This window comes from Polyodon spathula, chromosome 27, assembly GCF_017654505.1.
Source record: "Polyodon spathula isolate WHYD16114869_AA chromosome 27, ASM1765450v1, whole genome shotgun sequence".
Taxonomy (NCBI): Eukaryota; Metazoa; Chordata; class Actinopteri; order Acipenseriformes; family Polyodontidae; genus Polyodon; species Polyodon spathula.
The window spans coordinates 6053458-6070281 of NC_054560.1; the positions used below are offsets into that span (position 1 = coordinate 6053458).

The following is a 16824-nucleotide window of genomic DNA, read 5'->3' on the forward strand; positions in this document are numbered from 1 at the left end:
TTAAATACTTTCAGTACGAGCAAACAAACAAACAAACTAATCCAAGCAAATAAACTTCTGACTTGTGCAAGAATCTGGGAGAGGGTCCTTGCAGGGCATTCCAAGCAGACCCTGGAATGAACCCAAATCGCAGCCTGGTTAAACGCCACAGTTACAGGACCTGGACCGCGCAAAGCTGTTACTGCAATAAATGAAGGACATTGTTGAAACAAGGGCCTGGGTTGGATGCAGGGAGCCACGCTATCACAGATTACACCTCTCTTCAGGTATCAATACCAAACGTCAGCAACCCAACAACTAGCCTGCACATTTCATTCAACACCCAAGGGCTGCTATCAAGGGGACTCCTGCAGGTACAGCATTCCCTTTAGGAGTGGCTGTCACTGCCCAGGACAGTGATGTACAGAATACATGCTCTGCAAGAGCGTCACAGGCAGGGTGTGCTGCAGACGAGAGAGAGGAACAATCGGACCCACCCGAGCTCGTTATCTGTGCACTGCGGGTAATCCTGCTCGTATTAGAGCTGGGAATGCGTGCACCTGCTCTGCAGCTGGAGTCTTTATTTCCACCCCGGTCCGAGGGCAGTTTCATTTCATCCGAGTGTCCGTCGCTCGCAGACGCCTTTCCCAGCCTACAGCCTCGACGCTTGACTAGAACCTGACACGAGGCATGAAATGAACAGAGTAGTCAAGCAGCACAGTAAAGAAATAAAACGCTTCTCAAAGCCTGGGGAATTCTTCTCTTTTATTTATAATTTTTACAACAATTTAGTTGGATCACAAAGGGTTAGTTTACAGTGAAAAACGTATGAATACAGAAACTGTCTCCAATCTCAGGGACAGTTAATTACAAACCCCCCCTCCCCCTCAATAATACACCCCCTAACACCACAGTTAGGAAGACAGTAAGCCTTTCCAGTCCTTTAAGGTAGACTGGCAGTGAATCCATCGCGCAGTGGACAGTGTGGACAACGCTGCGCACTCTCCCTGTGATGCCCAGCACAGCACCTTCCTGCTTAGGCTAGTCAACGGGCTCTAGGGATCTCTACCGCTTCTAATAGAACAGCTCCCCCTTGTGGGAAGAAAATGAAACACACCATTCCACAGATCTTGTGCTCTGTCCTGGATCTGTGCTCACTGGACTGGGCCGTTTTCTTTAAGGCAGAAAAAGAAACCACAAAAAGTGTTTCGTTTTGTTTTTTGACCTGCCAGGGACAGTAGTGAATTAGTCATATAACTAACGGATCTAGCGACACTTCCTTTAATGACTTCCACCCCCCCCCCCTTTTTTTGATAAGGTTTCTACCTTTTATAGGAATGTAAACAAGCTCTGCTTTTGTTCTGTATAATGTGCTTACAATGCAAATCAGGGTTTGATTAGAAATTAATACAACAATATGTATTACAACCCCCCCATGGCAGAGACCACAGCCCACACCCCACCCCTTTCCCCTCCATTTGAAACATGCAAGAAATAAGGCTCTATACATACCTGTACAAGTTGGGTAAAGTGCATTTAATGTTATTACAAGGGGTAAGCAATTTAAATACAAGAGGAACAGGAAGGGACACCATCTTGAAGACCACCGCTGGCAATCCTGAACCCACAACACTGCCTGGATCCATCCGCTGGCAATCCTGAACCCACAACACTGCCTGGATCCATCCGCTGGCAATCCTGAACCCACAACACTGCCTGGATCCATCCGCTGGCAATCCTGAACCCACAACACTGCCTGGATCCATCCGCTGGCAATCCTGAACCCACAACACTGCCTGGATCCATCTGCTGGCAATCCTGAACCCACAACACTGCCTGGATCCATCTGCTGGCAATCCTGAACCCACAACACTGCCTGGATCCATCTGCTGGCAATCCTGAACCCACAACACTGCCTGGATCCATCTGCTGGCAATCCTGAACCCACAACACTGCCTGGATCGATTTTTGGAACATTTTGGCAACATGAAGTGGAGAAGCTCATGAACCCACAACTCCATGGCTCAATTGATAAAGGGTTATTCTCAACAGGGAAAAAAAAAAAACTATAAAATTACCATTTTAACAGGTCAACTTCAGTTCCTAGCGATCCCACCCCTCCCCCCCAACCAGTTCCCCTGTGCCAACCCAACGGTTCTAGAGGACCGCATGCCTAACTTTAAAAGAACAAATGTCTTTGTATCGTGTAATCTGAACCCCAAGAGCCAAAGATAGTTTTGTAACCTGATCTGTTAAAACCGTGTGAAGAAAAAAGGTCAATAATCCACCTGGAGTACCCAGAACAGTCAATGCAGAATTGCCTTAAATACAGGGATGGAAATAATACTCCAGCTTTTACTACAAGCTTGATAAGCCACAGTGTGTGCAGGTAACAAGCACAGGTGTGTCTTATTAAACTCATGGTTTAAAAACAAAAACAGAAATCGACCAACTTGCTATGCAACGGGAGTCTCATTTGCATCCCTGTATTGAAGTGAGGGGGTACCAGCAATGTGTCCCAAGCTAAACACGGGTGCAGGTGAAGTAAACTAAGTTCTTTCCTCACAGGCTGTAGAATTCCAGTTAGCAGATGTTCACACAGCTTTAGTGACAAACACAATTCCACAATCCAGGACTGGGCACAGCACTGACCAGATCCCTCCCAGACCAGGGCGCGTGTGGCATGGTTTTTAATATTATTTCTTCATATTCTCAATATACCGTTAAGTCTACAAGGTTTAGGAATACGTACATATTCATGGTCACTTTCCTTTGTGTACAAGTCATTGTTATGCAAAAATATTCTATTATAGTTTAGCCATTTACAAACTGGAGATGAAGCCATTATATACCCTATCCTCAAAAACTAAATTCGTTGTATTCTTACATCTGTTAAAAGACATTTATTTTTTAAGATATCTACACACACGCGCTCCGAAAATGTTCCCAATGGTCAAGCGTTTAAAAAAAAAAAAAAAAAAAAAAAAAAAAAAAAAAGTGAAATTTGGTTTTCATGGACGCTGAGCATTTATTGAAGTATTTTGGTTTCCAACAACTTCTAACCATGCTCTATCCTATCAGAAATAAAAACAATATTCTGGGTTCCCTTTAGCCTTGGCAAAGCTACCACAACCTGAACACGAACCCACTTCACACACCTGTAAGTTTCAGCACACAAACACTGAACAAAATCACCACAGTGCTCACAGTGGCCTGTCCACAACCCAGCAAGGAGAAATCACCAGGCTGCAGAACCTGCAAACTGACCTTCCAGCTCTGCACGGCGATCAAATGACACGCTAGTTACAGCGTTCAGTGCAGGGGCCGCGTGTGCTGCATTATCATAAACAGACAGACGATCCGAGAAACAGATGCAAGAGGAGCTAGTTAAAAAAAGGTGCGAAGGCTGTATTTCTATAGTTTGTAATGTTGAATACGCTTTACCATACTTCTCTGGGCTTGCCTATGCTTGCGCATGCTTTAGCTATAGTAATCTTTTCTAAGGGACAGTGTTAGCTGTACTGAGTATAAAGGGGACTCTCCCAACAAGTTGCAGAGACGCACTTCAAACATCACAGACCTCAGCGCTATCAAAGTATGCTCAGCCTTAAAACTAGAGACGCCCAGCTGACTGGGTTTAGTGTATCATTGCAGCGAGAGCTTCAGAAATGTACCAGTTATTTATAATAAATAAATAAATAAATAAATAAATAGGGTAGCAAAAAGGGGACTGGTGTGGGACAAAGAGATTTAAGCACTAGGGGTTGAGCACAGCATGTAGACGTGAATAAATCACAAATTTAATTAGAGTTTCGCTGCTTTTGAACCCGAAAGAAGGAAGTGTCGAGTTTATAAAACGATGACCTTTAGGAGCAGCAAAGAGAAATAAATAAAATAAATAAAACATGAAATGAAATCGGGGAAGTCGGTTTGCATAACAATTGAAATGTCTTTATAGTAAAACAGATTTGAGAAGAGATGAACAAGCCCTCTGCCTCCCAGACATTCCTTTAAAAGGGAGCGCCTTCCATTTCGATCGGTCTGGCAAATCCCGTCAGAGCCTACGATTCCCCACAGAAAGAGATTTTCTATGAACTAAATTTATTTTCAGCTCAGGTTTAGCAGCGGTGACCCGCACAGCACTGGGAGTTCAACGGGAAACACACCCTTCTGATATTCGGTTCAACTTATCAGTAGTGGAGGACTATTTTCAGATTAGTCGATTCAAGTACAAGCAAAAAAAAAAAAAAAAAAAAAAAAAAAAAAAAAAAATCACATAAGGCTTTCCTAACGCTGCAAAAAATACAACACACACACACTGATGAACTCGGATACAAACGTCTTCTGCAGCAGAGAAGCGTGAAGTGGTGCAGACTCAAGAGGAGGCACAGAGAACGCTTCAGGACTGCAGAGGAGCCGGCTTATGCTTTCCATTGGCCAGTTTTGGAAGCCACACCCACAGGAGGAGGAGTCACAGACATGAAGAAGCCAAAACTCCAAATATTTAGGGGCGAGGCAAGGATGGATTTGAGAGCAGAAAAATCAAAATTGAAACCGTAAAACTGCTGAAAAAAACCCGAGGATTAACACCACCCCCCCACCCAAATGAGAAAGAACAGCAGAAACACGACACCCTCCTCCCCCACCACTGTGGCATGCTGGGGTCCCGAGCTGGAACAGCAGCAGAGGGGCTTGAGAATGTGATGAGAAAGTCTGTATGCAGAGTTGTGTGTGTGTGTGTGTGTGTGTAGGGGGTTAGGTAACTCTAAGGAACTGGAAAGGGCTGTGATGTAATATGGGCAACTGACTGACACAGCTTTTCATAAATTAATAATAATAATAATAATAATAATAATAATAGTTGAACATTATATTAAAAACAAACAAAAAAAACACTAGTAGAACCGATAAGTACTGATGCATCAGAATATCATTCCAAAATAAGAACCAAAATAAAATAAAATAAATAATAATATAAGGGATAATACAATACATATCCACGAGTCTTAAGCGTCAGAACCTTCTATTTCTTTAAACAAGAGAAGAATAAGAAAAAAAAAACCTATCTATGAGAAACACTTGTCACAGTGTTTGGCATGTCTTCTGTCAAATCCTTCCACTGAGTTGTTGAGTTGTTGTGTTGGGGGGTGGGAAAACTTGGTTTGGTTTGCCAATAAAACACCACCCTCACAAAAAAAATCCTTTATCATAGAGGGTAGACCTGAACTTGGAATAATTAATAATAATTAATAGCGACACCCAGAACACATCTTGGAGCACATTCTCTCTCGTCCTCTTCCTTTACACCCACAATGACAGCTGGCTGCCCCCCCTCCCCCCCTCTCCCATCACCAGGGGGAGTCGCTCCCCGTCTGTGGCTCCTTTGAAAAGGGGAATCCAGAGACAGTCCAGCCCAAGAGTGTGTCTCCTCCACTAGCAGGGTCCAGTGAATAGGCAGTTCTAGTGCCAGTTCTGCAGGTGCTGATGGTCGTACTCTGCTATCAGTTTCTTTATGTGAGCCAGCTTGCTGTGCAGGTATTCACAGCGGTTCTTCTCTTGGCTGTAATCGGGATTACTCTGCAAGTTAGAAAAAAAAAAAAAAAACCCATCTAATTAAGAGATATTTATTATTAGCAGTGTAAAATCAGAATTTGCAAAAGACTTCAAAAAGCCCTTTTAGAAAAAATTGTTTACCTTTTTAATTTTCCGATACTCTTGTAAGATCTGATTATGGATTGTCTGTGAAGAAAAATAAATCCATACGTTAGAGAGCAGAGAGACGGGACAAAATAAAGTATTTAGCTAAACCTAAGCGATACTTTCAGCACACTACAGAAACCAGCGACCACAGGACAGAGTAAGTGGAGACAGACTGGACCAAGGGAAGGAAAGTATGGACCTTGTGCGTCTCTGCGCTAGCTGTAGCTCGTGCGTCTCGGCGCCCTGCGCTGCGCTAGCTGTAGCTCGTGCGTCTCGGCGCCCTGCGCTGCGCCAGCTGTAGCTCGTGCGTCTCGGCGCCCTGCGCTGCGCCAGCTGTAGCTCGTGCGTCTCGGCGCCCTGCGCTGCGCCAGCTGTAGCTCGTGCGTCTCGGCGCCCTGCGGTAGCTGTACCTTGTACGTCTCGGTGCCCTGCTCTAGCTGTTTCAGCTCTGTGTCCAGCACAGTGAACTGCCGGGTGATGCTCTCTATCCTGGCGTGCAGGCCTCTGTACTCGTTGTACTCTGCGTTGAAGTCGTTCTTGTAACTCTGCCGCTGGTCTTGGGATGCGATCAGCGAGTATTTCCTGTAACAGGGGGAGAGAGGGAAATCTTTGAAACCTCAAAAGCACCACAGCTGCTATAACCTGGCCAGTTTCATTCTTTCAGTGCTGAATTATTTGCATCAAACGGAACAGTAAACTCCAGTATGTAGTATACATGAGAACAGGACACTTGCATGTATTTCTATACTATTATATGGTGTCCTTAACACTTTCAGTCCTGCAGGACCTCAAGGTGACCCCTCATCTGATTTCCTATGGCACATGTTAACATATAGTACCAAGATAAGGTGGGAACTTGAGGTCCTGCAGGACTGAAAGGGTTAAGGATGCAATACACAAGCTGCTGCAGCCCAGGAGTCATATCTGAACAATTCTCAATCATGACATGTACACTAAAAATATTTTAAAAATACACACAAGTACATTTCTTTTAGCGACATTAGTAAAACACTCGTATTGTTAAAAAGCTTGTCTAAGTTTGCAATCTTTGGTGCGACTCGATATCCAATCTCCTATCCCTCAGCCTGCGTGGAGTGTGGTGCTTACAATAAATAGTCTGGCATCTCCGATGTGGATGTAGGAACACTAGAATTGCTGCACGCCCCATTCAGGTCTGCAAGACAGCAAAAAGGATACCAAGTTAACTCAGAAATGATGCATACGTGCTGAAATCTCAAACCCAATATTATAAACATATTTATCACACAGTATGAGATTGATCTTCCGGCAGTGCAGAGATTAGGCTAAAACAAAAATGTTTATAGTGAACACTAGGGGTCACTGTGGACCCACTTTCTAAACACTGTTTCACACTCAGAAGGTGCTCATGACTCCAAAAGCATCAGCCGAGGCTGCTAGGATGAGCAGAAGAAAAAAAGAAATAAAATTAGGCGACGCATTAATTTGGGGAAAGGAAGAAGGAAGGCTGGGCCAGTGCATGTGCTGGAAGTTTATAAAAAGGAAAAAAGAAAATCACAATAAAAACTCAACATACCCGTGCTGCTTGGAACACCGCTCCCTTGTGCCTCTGTAATAAATTCACAGCCTCTCTTCGGTTCCACGCTCCTCTCCTTGGATTTCTCCTTGTCCTTGTGCTTCTTTGATTTCTTCTTGGATTTCCCGTGCAGGGATGCGGAGGTGGCTCCGGGGGCAGAGGCAGGGGCTCCGGCCGCGGCGCTGGGGAAGGTTGCTTCGCTGGGCTGGGCAGGGAGCCCCATACTGGGGGCCGGGGGGTGGCTCAGCCGCTCTGCTGCCGCTGCCTCCTGTCCCTCGCAGTCCCGCCCGTTGTGGCTGGAGTCGTTGCTGACGTCCGAGAGGGGGTCGTAGGGCCTGGGAATCTCCAGCCTGTGCAAGTGGGAGCTGGAGCTCACCGGATCAGCCAGGAGTGGCGCCGGGACCCCAGGAGCACTATCCTTCCCATTGGAGGAGCCCACCTTCCCGTTCAACGCGCCTTGGGCTTTGCTGGTCATGTGGGAGATCCGGGGCTTCTTATTGGCCAACGGGTCGATGAAGTCCACAGCGGGGCGTTTCTGCAGAACGCAAAGCAGTCAGGAAGGGAGTAAGTTCATTTCTCTATCTAGACAGGAGGAGGTACACCAATTTCATATAGTCATTTAAGAAAGGGCTGGAAACCAATTTAAAAGATTACAGACAGGACACCAGAGAAATCACGCAAGAAAAGGTATACATTTAAAAAAACAACAACAAAGTAAAACTATTACAAAATAGCCAAGTAAAAAAAGCAGCAGCTTCAGTAAAATCCTGGCTAAGCAATTGGTTTGTTTTTCTCCTTGGTGGAACTGTGTGTCCTCATCGAACCCTGGCTGGCAGTGCAGCGAGGGGCTGTTTGGTCTGGCAGAACTGCATGTGCTCTTCTCAGGTCAGCCCCCCCCCCCCCATACACTGTCCCTGCAACACTTCTAATCTCACAACACACTAAAGAGAACGAAGGGAATGTGCTGCAGTTGGTTTTATTAGGCGGCAGGCACCTGGTGCACACAGCCCTACCCCCGGCTCCTACCTGAGAGGGAGAGGCGGAGTTGCTGTGCTCTTTGGGTGGGCTTGCAGGGGTCTCCCCGGCTACACCCAGGCTGCTCTGGGGCTGGCACATCTTCCTGTGAACAACAAGCGGCAACATGAGTACAAATGAGAAAAAAACCCACAATCAGACCGCTTCTACAAACTGTTTCTAGTGGACCGCTGATTTATTTTCACCTAGAATTATTTTTGTTTACCAATTTATTTTTGCATGAAATGTATAGATTTATAATGTTTTACAGCCACAGACAGATATAACCACCACATTACATAGCCATCTGCAGCACGGATAACAGAACTGAAATGCCTGTGCAAAGCTGTCGAATTCGGGCAGTGTTTCTCAATGCACAGACCTCATCAGCTCTATCGATTTGATGCCAGAACTCAAAGAAAGGCAGATCCCCAGGACAGAGCCCTGAAGAGCTAGTGCGAAGCACTGCTGCAGAAAAAAAAGGGCTTGAAACAAAACAGAAGCAATGAAACCCTTCTGCTGCTGATCTGTCTTCACAGCATGACCCCGGCGACTCACCTCTTAGTCACTCTGGAAACACAGCGAGATTGCTGATGTGCGACTCTTGTGTTGCACAATATCTGGAGCTTAGACACTTGTGTCCCAACACCGCCCATTGTTACACAATCCTGTTACACTAGAAGTGATACAATTATTGACCCGAGCTGCATGGAATACACACAAGGTTTTTCAAGTGAGTGAGTGTTTGAAGTGAACTTGCTCTGCTCTTCTAGCTGCGTTCGTAAAACCTGCAGGATTCTGCATGATGACTTGAGGCTCCGACACGCGCGATCAGTTCACTGATTCAGAGCAGGTACACCAGGGGCCTGGCTATTCAAATTACTGCTTTAAAACAAAAACAATACACCAATCTAGATAGCGATACTTTGTTGTGTTCTGCAGACACTCTGCATTGTCTATTATTCAACCCATTCCTGTAAAGAGCTGAGGCTAGCTGAGTGCTTGACGTAATTGCCAGGAGTACACATTGGCACAGATACAGGATACACACGGATGTATTATAAAAAAAAAAAAAAAGTTAACTGAACAAAAACAGCCTCTTGATAAAACCTAACATTCTCAGTGCGTTTGTGTACACAGCTCAACACATCCTTCTCGTGTTTTATTTTTAGCAGCAAGCCTCGCTGATGCCTCTGCTCATGAGAACACAGATTTTTTCCCCACTGGGTTTACTTGAAGACAGCCCGCTTTATTAAAAGAAAAATATAAAAACTGTCAACATCTGTAAACTGATAGCTCATTTGTGCTGTTTAAAACAGCAAGACTTTAGCTACAGAGCAGCGTTGAAAGGGCCGACGCTTCGTGAGCTGGGCTCATTGTCTGCTTCTCTGCGTTTAGAGAACTCCAGAGATCAGAAAGCGTTGGAATCTGAACTCTGGAATTATTGCACAGTGGGAGAGGAGAGCACCCCTTTAAAAAGGGCATGTGACGGATCACCACTCTCCACGCTGGTCTGTTCAAGTCCAAACTAACCGATGCATTGCTTTACTGAAAAGATTTGATTATCTTTTAAAAGACTGCTGATCTGAACTGCACAAAATGCATTCAGCCACCCCATGCCTGCAGATCAACACAGAAATTAATGCAGATGGTTTTAGTGGATGTCACAGGGGAAGGAGAGGCACTGGAAACTGTGCCTGAACTTGAGATCTGGCCACTCCTCACGGCTGAAAATCAAACCCCAGCCACAAGAATAAGCCAATGACAGTCCATGTGTCAGGGCCAGGGTAATCCCCCGATGGAATTTAAACAAGCTTTACCAGATTCACAGCACAAGTAATCTGCTTACGCAAGCAGCAGCGCCACCTGCCTGCATTTCCCCAGTTTAGCTTTTCCTGTGAAACTCCCGAGCCGGCTCTGCGCGGGGGCTCTCAATGCAATGAGCATGGGAACTGTGCAGAACCCAGTGTCTATAACACCATGTTATCAGTTAAAATGGGGGGGGGGGGGGGGTCGCCAGTATGACCCTGGCTCAATCCGCTCTCCACCTGTCCACTAGATCTCTGTTCTACAGAACAGCTCAGTAATAACAAACAGCACGCTTCAGGAGGAGGAGGAGGCTGTTTTAACTCACTGGGGGTGGCTCAGAAGTTGGAGAAAAAGCCACAACGCCCACATTAGGAGGCCAGTACTCCTGGAGGTTACCATTTGCTTTAAAATGCATGACTGAGTTTCACTGCTTGTAAGAGATGCTGAATGCTTCAATCGTAAAACCAAGGATCCTTGCTGTCCTGGTTTAGGGGTGCAGCAAGCACTGCATCCCTTTCACTAGCTCCTAGATTGCAGTTTACACTGGCAGGGTTGTGTAACAGATTGCAGATTATGATGTTGCTCCAAATGCCTTTGCACCTTCTACATGGATTTTTGTTCAAAGCACTGATTATGTATGCATTTTATATATATATATATTATATAATAAATGATGCTAGGGAAATAAGCAATGATTGTAACAAGGATCTCTGAATACAAATCTAGAAAAAATAAGTATTACTATTTTACAGGGTGACCATCACACCAGTGTGAAGCTTGTGTGAAGAAATCACAGTAAGCTTTCTGTTCAATAGTGCAATGTTATGGCCTTCTACTAATGCTAATAAAGTCTAATGCTGCTTACAAGAAAATATCTAGAAAACAGCACTGACCGTCCCGCAACTACACGGGCTGGAAAGTGGCACCGTGGATGGGCTCTTTCTTTGAGGGGGCAGCGGATTAAGGAGGCGATTCACTCATGTCACTCACCTGACCAGTATCCTCTTCAGCAGCTGCTGGTCTCCCTCGCAGTATCCAGGCCAGTCTTTCTGCACTTCTTTAAACATCAAGCCCTTCAGCGTGTAGGTGCCGTCCCTCCCATTCAGATTCGCCACCTGGAGGGAGGGAAGAAAAATCAACTGCAAGAACACCACCCCGACCAGCCCAGCTCAGCACATGTTTAAATCACATTACTTTTTCAAGAAGTTCAGAAAGGTTTAGGGAAGTGCTCTCTCTAATAAAAATGTTCCTCACCAGACACGCCTACCCTTGTGTGGCCTGAAAGATTTCCGTTTACTGGAAATTTAGACCGTTTCTAGCAGCGCCACAGCACAAGGGTTAAGGGAGTGAACGGTTGTGGGGGTGGTTGCTGACCTGTTGCAGGAGGCTGTCCAGCGAGTCCTTGTCCTGCTGAGGGAGCCCATCCTTCTGCAGGCGCAGGAGGAGTTCTGCTTTCCTGTAGGGCTTCAGTGCCAGCAGGTGTATGAGCCGCTCCCTGAAGGGCCTGGCTGGGGCCGCGCTGGGCTGGCTGCTCCCCTTCTTCAGGGTGCTGGCCATGTTCACCGGCCGGGCCTGCCTCCTCGTCGGGGCCACGTCGATGTTGCCAGGGGCCGGCTTCCGGATCTGCACCTTCTTACCTGAGCGCGAGAGGAGCCAGCACATCAGGGACAGGAATAAAAGACTCCCACTGCATGGCAGCTTGATCCATTCCTGGTTTTGTTACAGGAGTTTCACGATGACACACACAAGCGACCTGTACACCAAGGCTCATATGGTTGAAACTGCTTTGCAGTAGCAGTCTTATCTCTCCTTGCAAATATAGAATATACCACTCAAGCAGCTATCCAGACGATGTTACAGGACGCAGTGCCATACAAGCGGATATCCACTCCACTAGGGGCTCCGATGTTTCAGTGGGGAACAAAATCGGCTTGTATATTCAACAGAATAATCAAAAACAGCACAGCTAATTTCAGTGTGCCGTCACTACTATCTGATAAGACATTTCAGACAGTTGCGTCACATCGATATCAAGGCTCTCATATAAACAGAATATTGTATAGAATCTCTGCTCCTTATCCACATGGCTTTCTGGTCACTGGCTTTTCAAATCAGCTTACCTATACTGTAATCTAAAATAAAAGAACAATTAAAACAGCCCAGTAAATCTTATCGTGATGTCATCTGCATCTCAAACTGAAATCAAAAACATTTTAGACTGCTGTACAAACATCAATGACAGGGTTTACTACGTATTATAAATATGATTAGAAACGAGGGCTTGGCAGGGTAGAAGCCAGAAGCCTACATTCCCTCTTTAAACCAAAAAAAAACAAAAAAACACTGAAGCATTTTTTGAAAACAGTTGGCAAGCATTTATTGACAAGCGTCACTTCTGAAAAGAGAGACCAAGAAATGATTTGCGGCAGGAAACGCAAGTGCTGCTTGGCGCTGGTTACCTAGCGCTAGTCTCTGCTGCAGGAGGAGGAGGAGCTTCAGTTCTCTGCAACACTGAGCTCTGACCGCCAGCTTCCTCTCACAGCAATCCCCCGGTCACATGGCTCCGCTCACCAAACCGAGGGGCAACAGCAAGACAGGGTTATTTACTGTGCTGATTGACGGAAATAAAACCAGGTTTACTGGAGGCAAAAGCGGTCTGAAAAAAGACGTTCGTTCAGCTGCATATTTCACTAAGTGAAGACGTTTTGATTGAGTGTTTGAAGTTAGGGGTCATCTGTTCACTGTGTTTCAAACAGAGCTATCGCAGGTGAGCAGGACTTGTATATGGTTCCTGGAGATGTACTTTGCATTATCCAGTGGGTGCAAGCATGTTCACAATCATGTTTCCAAAGCTCTGGAGATCAACACATTATTTTGACAGCTTCCTTTATGTTGCAAATACAATCTCACAAGCCTTCCTGACATCGCAGGTTTTAATACAAGCTTGATTAGCTACAGCGCATAAAAACTAACAGTAAAACCAGGAATGGACCTTAACGCTATGCAATGGGAGTCAATTCCCAGCACACACACAGTATAAAGAGAAGCAGCAGCATAGCACTAGCATTCTGTCCCGCTGTGTCCTTCACACACTCGAATCAGCTGCTGTCTCCGGGCTGACAGGGAGCCCTCCAGGGAACCGATCTCCAGTGCTGGCAGGGAGTAACCTTATCAGTTTAAATTATACAGCCTGGTTACAGGGCAGGAAACCTACTTCAATTTCCTTTTTAAAATCAATTCCCAGTTCCAACTCCCCCCTCCCTTTTAATCCATTCCAACTCCTTTTTACAACATGCGCTTTGAGTAAACCTACACACAGCTCTACAACCCCACATGCAAATCACACGATCGCAATGCAAACTTATCAAATCAATTCAACTTGCGTATATAGTTCTCAATAAAGCCCAAGTCATAAAAGGAACTGGAAGGGATTCAAGAGAGCATTGGGGGGGGGGGGGGATTTTAAAACCCGTCTCCAATGCAGCTTGCCCGTTTGCACGAGGCCTCAAAACGGTAGAACACGCCTCCTTACCCACGTATCTCCCTCCCGGTTTGATAACGATTGCCCCACGGCTCCGGGTCTCCTCCTCCACCTGTGCCATGCTCTGCCGGGCTTTCTGATAGGAGTCGTCCGTGGCACACACAGTGATTTTATCCTGTATCCCGCCCAGGCAGTCAAGCTGAATGCTCCCGTCCCTGCAAGAAAACCCAATGCAATTAAAAAGCAGCAGCAGCAGCATCTGGGGCTTCTTATTGCTTATTACCTACCTCCTGACTCCTCCACACCACTACCCTGGATGAGGAGCAGGGAGCCTGCACTGTGTGTAGAGCTATCCTGCTACCCACAATCACCTTGCAACAAATCTATTGTGAGGTGAGCTTACGGTTTATGTTGAAATATTCTTAAAAAATGTAAATAGCTATTCAAGCAACAAGGATGGAAATATGACTTTTGACCCATGCCAGGTTTTACTACAAGCTTGACTAGACTCTCAGATACAGTGGGATGCTACACTGAGGTTACACAAAAAAATATTAAGCGCCCCCCACTCTTGAGAGCGTAGCACAGCGACGGTGTGTAGGAAACAAGCTCAGGTGTGTTCTATTAAACTCACAGTAAAACCGGGACTGGATCAAAGAATGGACCAGGAATGGAGCCTTATTGCCATCTCTGAAATATTTAAGAGCTGGTTTGCTATAGTATTTAAATGATCCAGTCAGTTATAAATCATGCAATATGAACGAATTCAAACACAGTCGCCACTGAATACCTTCCCAGCTGTGTTTGATAGTATTTTTTTTTTTTTTTTAGTGTGTCCTAGCACCACTATTCAGTGCACTGCTAAATCAATAAAAAAACCTTTTGCAAGAGGAAATTCCCGTTAGTCATATCTGTCACATTTAACCACTTCCCAGAAACGACAGCAATTCAGAAACAGTTTTAAAATGTAAGAGTTCAATGCGTGTTCAGCATTTCTAAATTGCGAGCTCTGGGGAGAGTTTGGCAGTGCTGGGTGACGACACTGCAGAGCAGAGGCCCTGCCCGCTCGGCCGCTGAGTACTCACCTGGTGACATACTGCTGCATGCAGTCGAAGCTCCCCTGGGGGCTGTCCCGGCCCACGTTGGACAGGTAGAAGCTGAAGGTCCGAAGCTCATTCAGGCACTCCGGCCTGGGGATTGCGATTTGCTGTTGGGGAGAGAAAAAAAAAAAAAATTCATAAATAAAACAAAAAAAACAAGAACCCCCAAGGAAAAGCAGCACAGTGCTCTCTTAACCTCTGTCTTTCAACATTAAGATGTCACGCTGAGGTTGGTCGGGCAGCAGCAGGGCCCGGTCTCCCACTGCACAGAAGTTCAACCATTTCCTGGTTTCACTCTGGGTTTAGACACACCTGAGCTCGTTACCTCTACACTAATCAAGCCCAGAGTGAAAGCTGGCGTGGGTGACGCTGCTATGCAATAGGAATCTTATATCCATGCCTGTATTACTACAGAGTGTGTGAATCTACTTGCTGTATGCAAAACCCACCCCCCTCCACCCTGAAAGCTTATTTTTAGCTTCAGAAAGCATGTTCTCATCTCCTGCTGTGAATCTGCTGCTGAATCTTAAACCAGACTGTGCTGATTTCCAGAGAAAACTTCGAAACACCAAACCTGCAGGTGCTGCACCACTTCAACCGTCAGAGTTCAATGCTAGTGAACCAGAGCGCATAGGGGCTGGAGAATGCCTCCTTCAGGTCTCGCCGCGCATTCAGAGACTACGCACAAGGGGCATGGTGCTGGAAGCAATGTTAGGCAGCCAGTAACACTAACTCACAATCAAAATATTTTGATATATTTAAAAGTTCTGCAGCCAGTGGGCTAATTTAAAAAAAAAAAAAAAAAGAAGCATTCTAATTGAGGTTACAAAAAAATAATAATGAAGCACCTCCCACTCTTCAGAATGTAGCACAGCAATATAACAGTGTGTAGGGAACAAGCGCAGTGGGTCTTGCTCACAGTAAAACCAGGAAAGGATCAAAAACTAGTCTTATTTCCATCCCAAAATCCACACACACACACTGCCTGCCAGACACACTCCTATAAAAACAGCAGAACAGTGTTCCGAGCAGAGCGCCCTGCAGCATCTGCTGGCGTCAAACCAGCTACGTGATACAGAGAGAGCTGACAGGAAACCAAACCGTAAAGAATGGCTGCAAGGCTTTACTGGTATAATCCTAAGAGCTGGATGGTATCTAATGAGGAAAGCAGCCTCTGAACACGGTTGCAGAACAGACCAGCACTGCTCCGGGGCTGGCTAATGTTACTCCAGGTAAGGTACTCTGAATCACTCCTTCACACACCAACGGCATTGTGCAATACCCATTAAAACAAAGAAACCTTACAGAAAGAACTGAAGGAACCTGGAACCCCTTCACTGTTAAACAAAGACCCTCATCCATGTGGAGCTAAAACCACAGAAGCAGCAGTGGAGGACCCAGTCACAAGCCCCCTTCACAAAGCAACACGGGCCCCCAGCTGCTTCCCTGGACACCCCACCCCCAACCCCCCTGCTGCTGCAAAGACCCACAAACAAAAAGACCTTTCAGGCGGGGCTCTGGAACACCCCCTTCTTCAAAACAGAGCCTCTGGTCCCTCCAGGACGCTGCGATTAATTAAACAGCTGACAGCAGCAGCAGGGCTCTGCAGGGTCAGCCCGTTCCTGGCAGAGGATTTTCTGTCCACCCACAAAGCAGTCCGGCGAGGCTGGACGCTCCACCGTTCTTTAGATGCCAATGCCAGACAAAATCGGCCCGATGTAACCACCCTGCACAGCTCCCCACGACCACACAGAGGCTGGCAGAGCCGGCAACTGGAGGGAGTCTTAGAGTCTTTATTAAGACATTTGAAACAATTCTACATAGCTGAAGAAAAGTAACTATTGAACTCTCACTGGTGAGAGTGCACAAGACTTGTGGAATCTCCTGGTCAGGAAGCGCAGGACCAACTTTTGTATTGAAAGCAGCCCGGCTATCTATCTTCACGCGGGCTGTGCCAATCAAGTGAGCACTTTCAGCAGCTGTGCGCATGATCTCATGCATTACACTCCCTTTAGCAAACCAGCCAGCTAATATTACTTTAGTAGTCACAGTAAAAAAAATACAAAGCACCAGGGCTTGGAGGCTCAAAGTGATAATTTAACCCCTGGCGGACGCTTTCTCTCCTTGTTCCGTTATAAACACAGAGAGACACTAAATCAGACGGGGAGAGAGAGAGAGAGAAGCCT

At 46.0% G+C, this 16824-nt stretch overlaps 1 protein-coding gene across 1 annotated transcript in view; it reads right to left on the reverse strand.

The window, feature by feature from the left end:
* Nucleotides 1–5166: 5166 nt before the first annotated feature.
* LOC121301280 (RNA polymerase II elongation factor ELL-like) overlaps nt 5167–16824 on the reverse strand; it is a 794007-nt gene continuing 782349 nt past the window's right edge. Inside the window, exons 3-12 of the mRNA XM_041230519.1 lie at nt 14624–14745; nt 13590–13753; nt 11432–11694; nt 11048–11172; nt 8261–8354; nt 7235–7769; nt 6787–6853; nt 6090–6261; nt 5674–5718; nt 5167–5556 (exon numbers count right to left, since the gene is read on the reverse strand). Coding sequence (XP_041086453.1) covers nt 5440–5556; nt 5674–5718; nt 6090–6261; nt 6787–6853; nt 7235–7769; nt 8261–8354; nt 11048–11172; nt 11432–11694; nt 13590–13753; nt 14624–14745 — 1704 coding nt within the window. The 3' untranslated portion in view covers nt 5167–5439. The remainder of the gene's footprint in view (nt 5557–5673; nt 5719–6089; nt 6262–6786; nt 6854–7234; nt 7770–8260; nt 8355–11047; nt 11173–11431; nt 11695–13589; nt 13754–14623; nt 14746–16824) is intronic.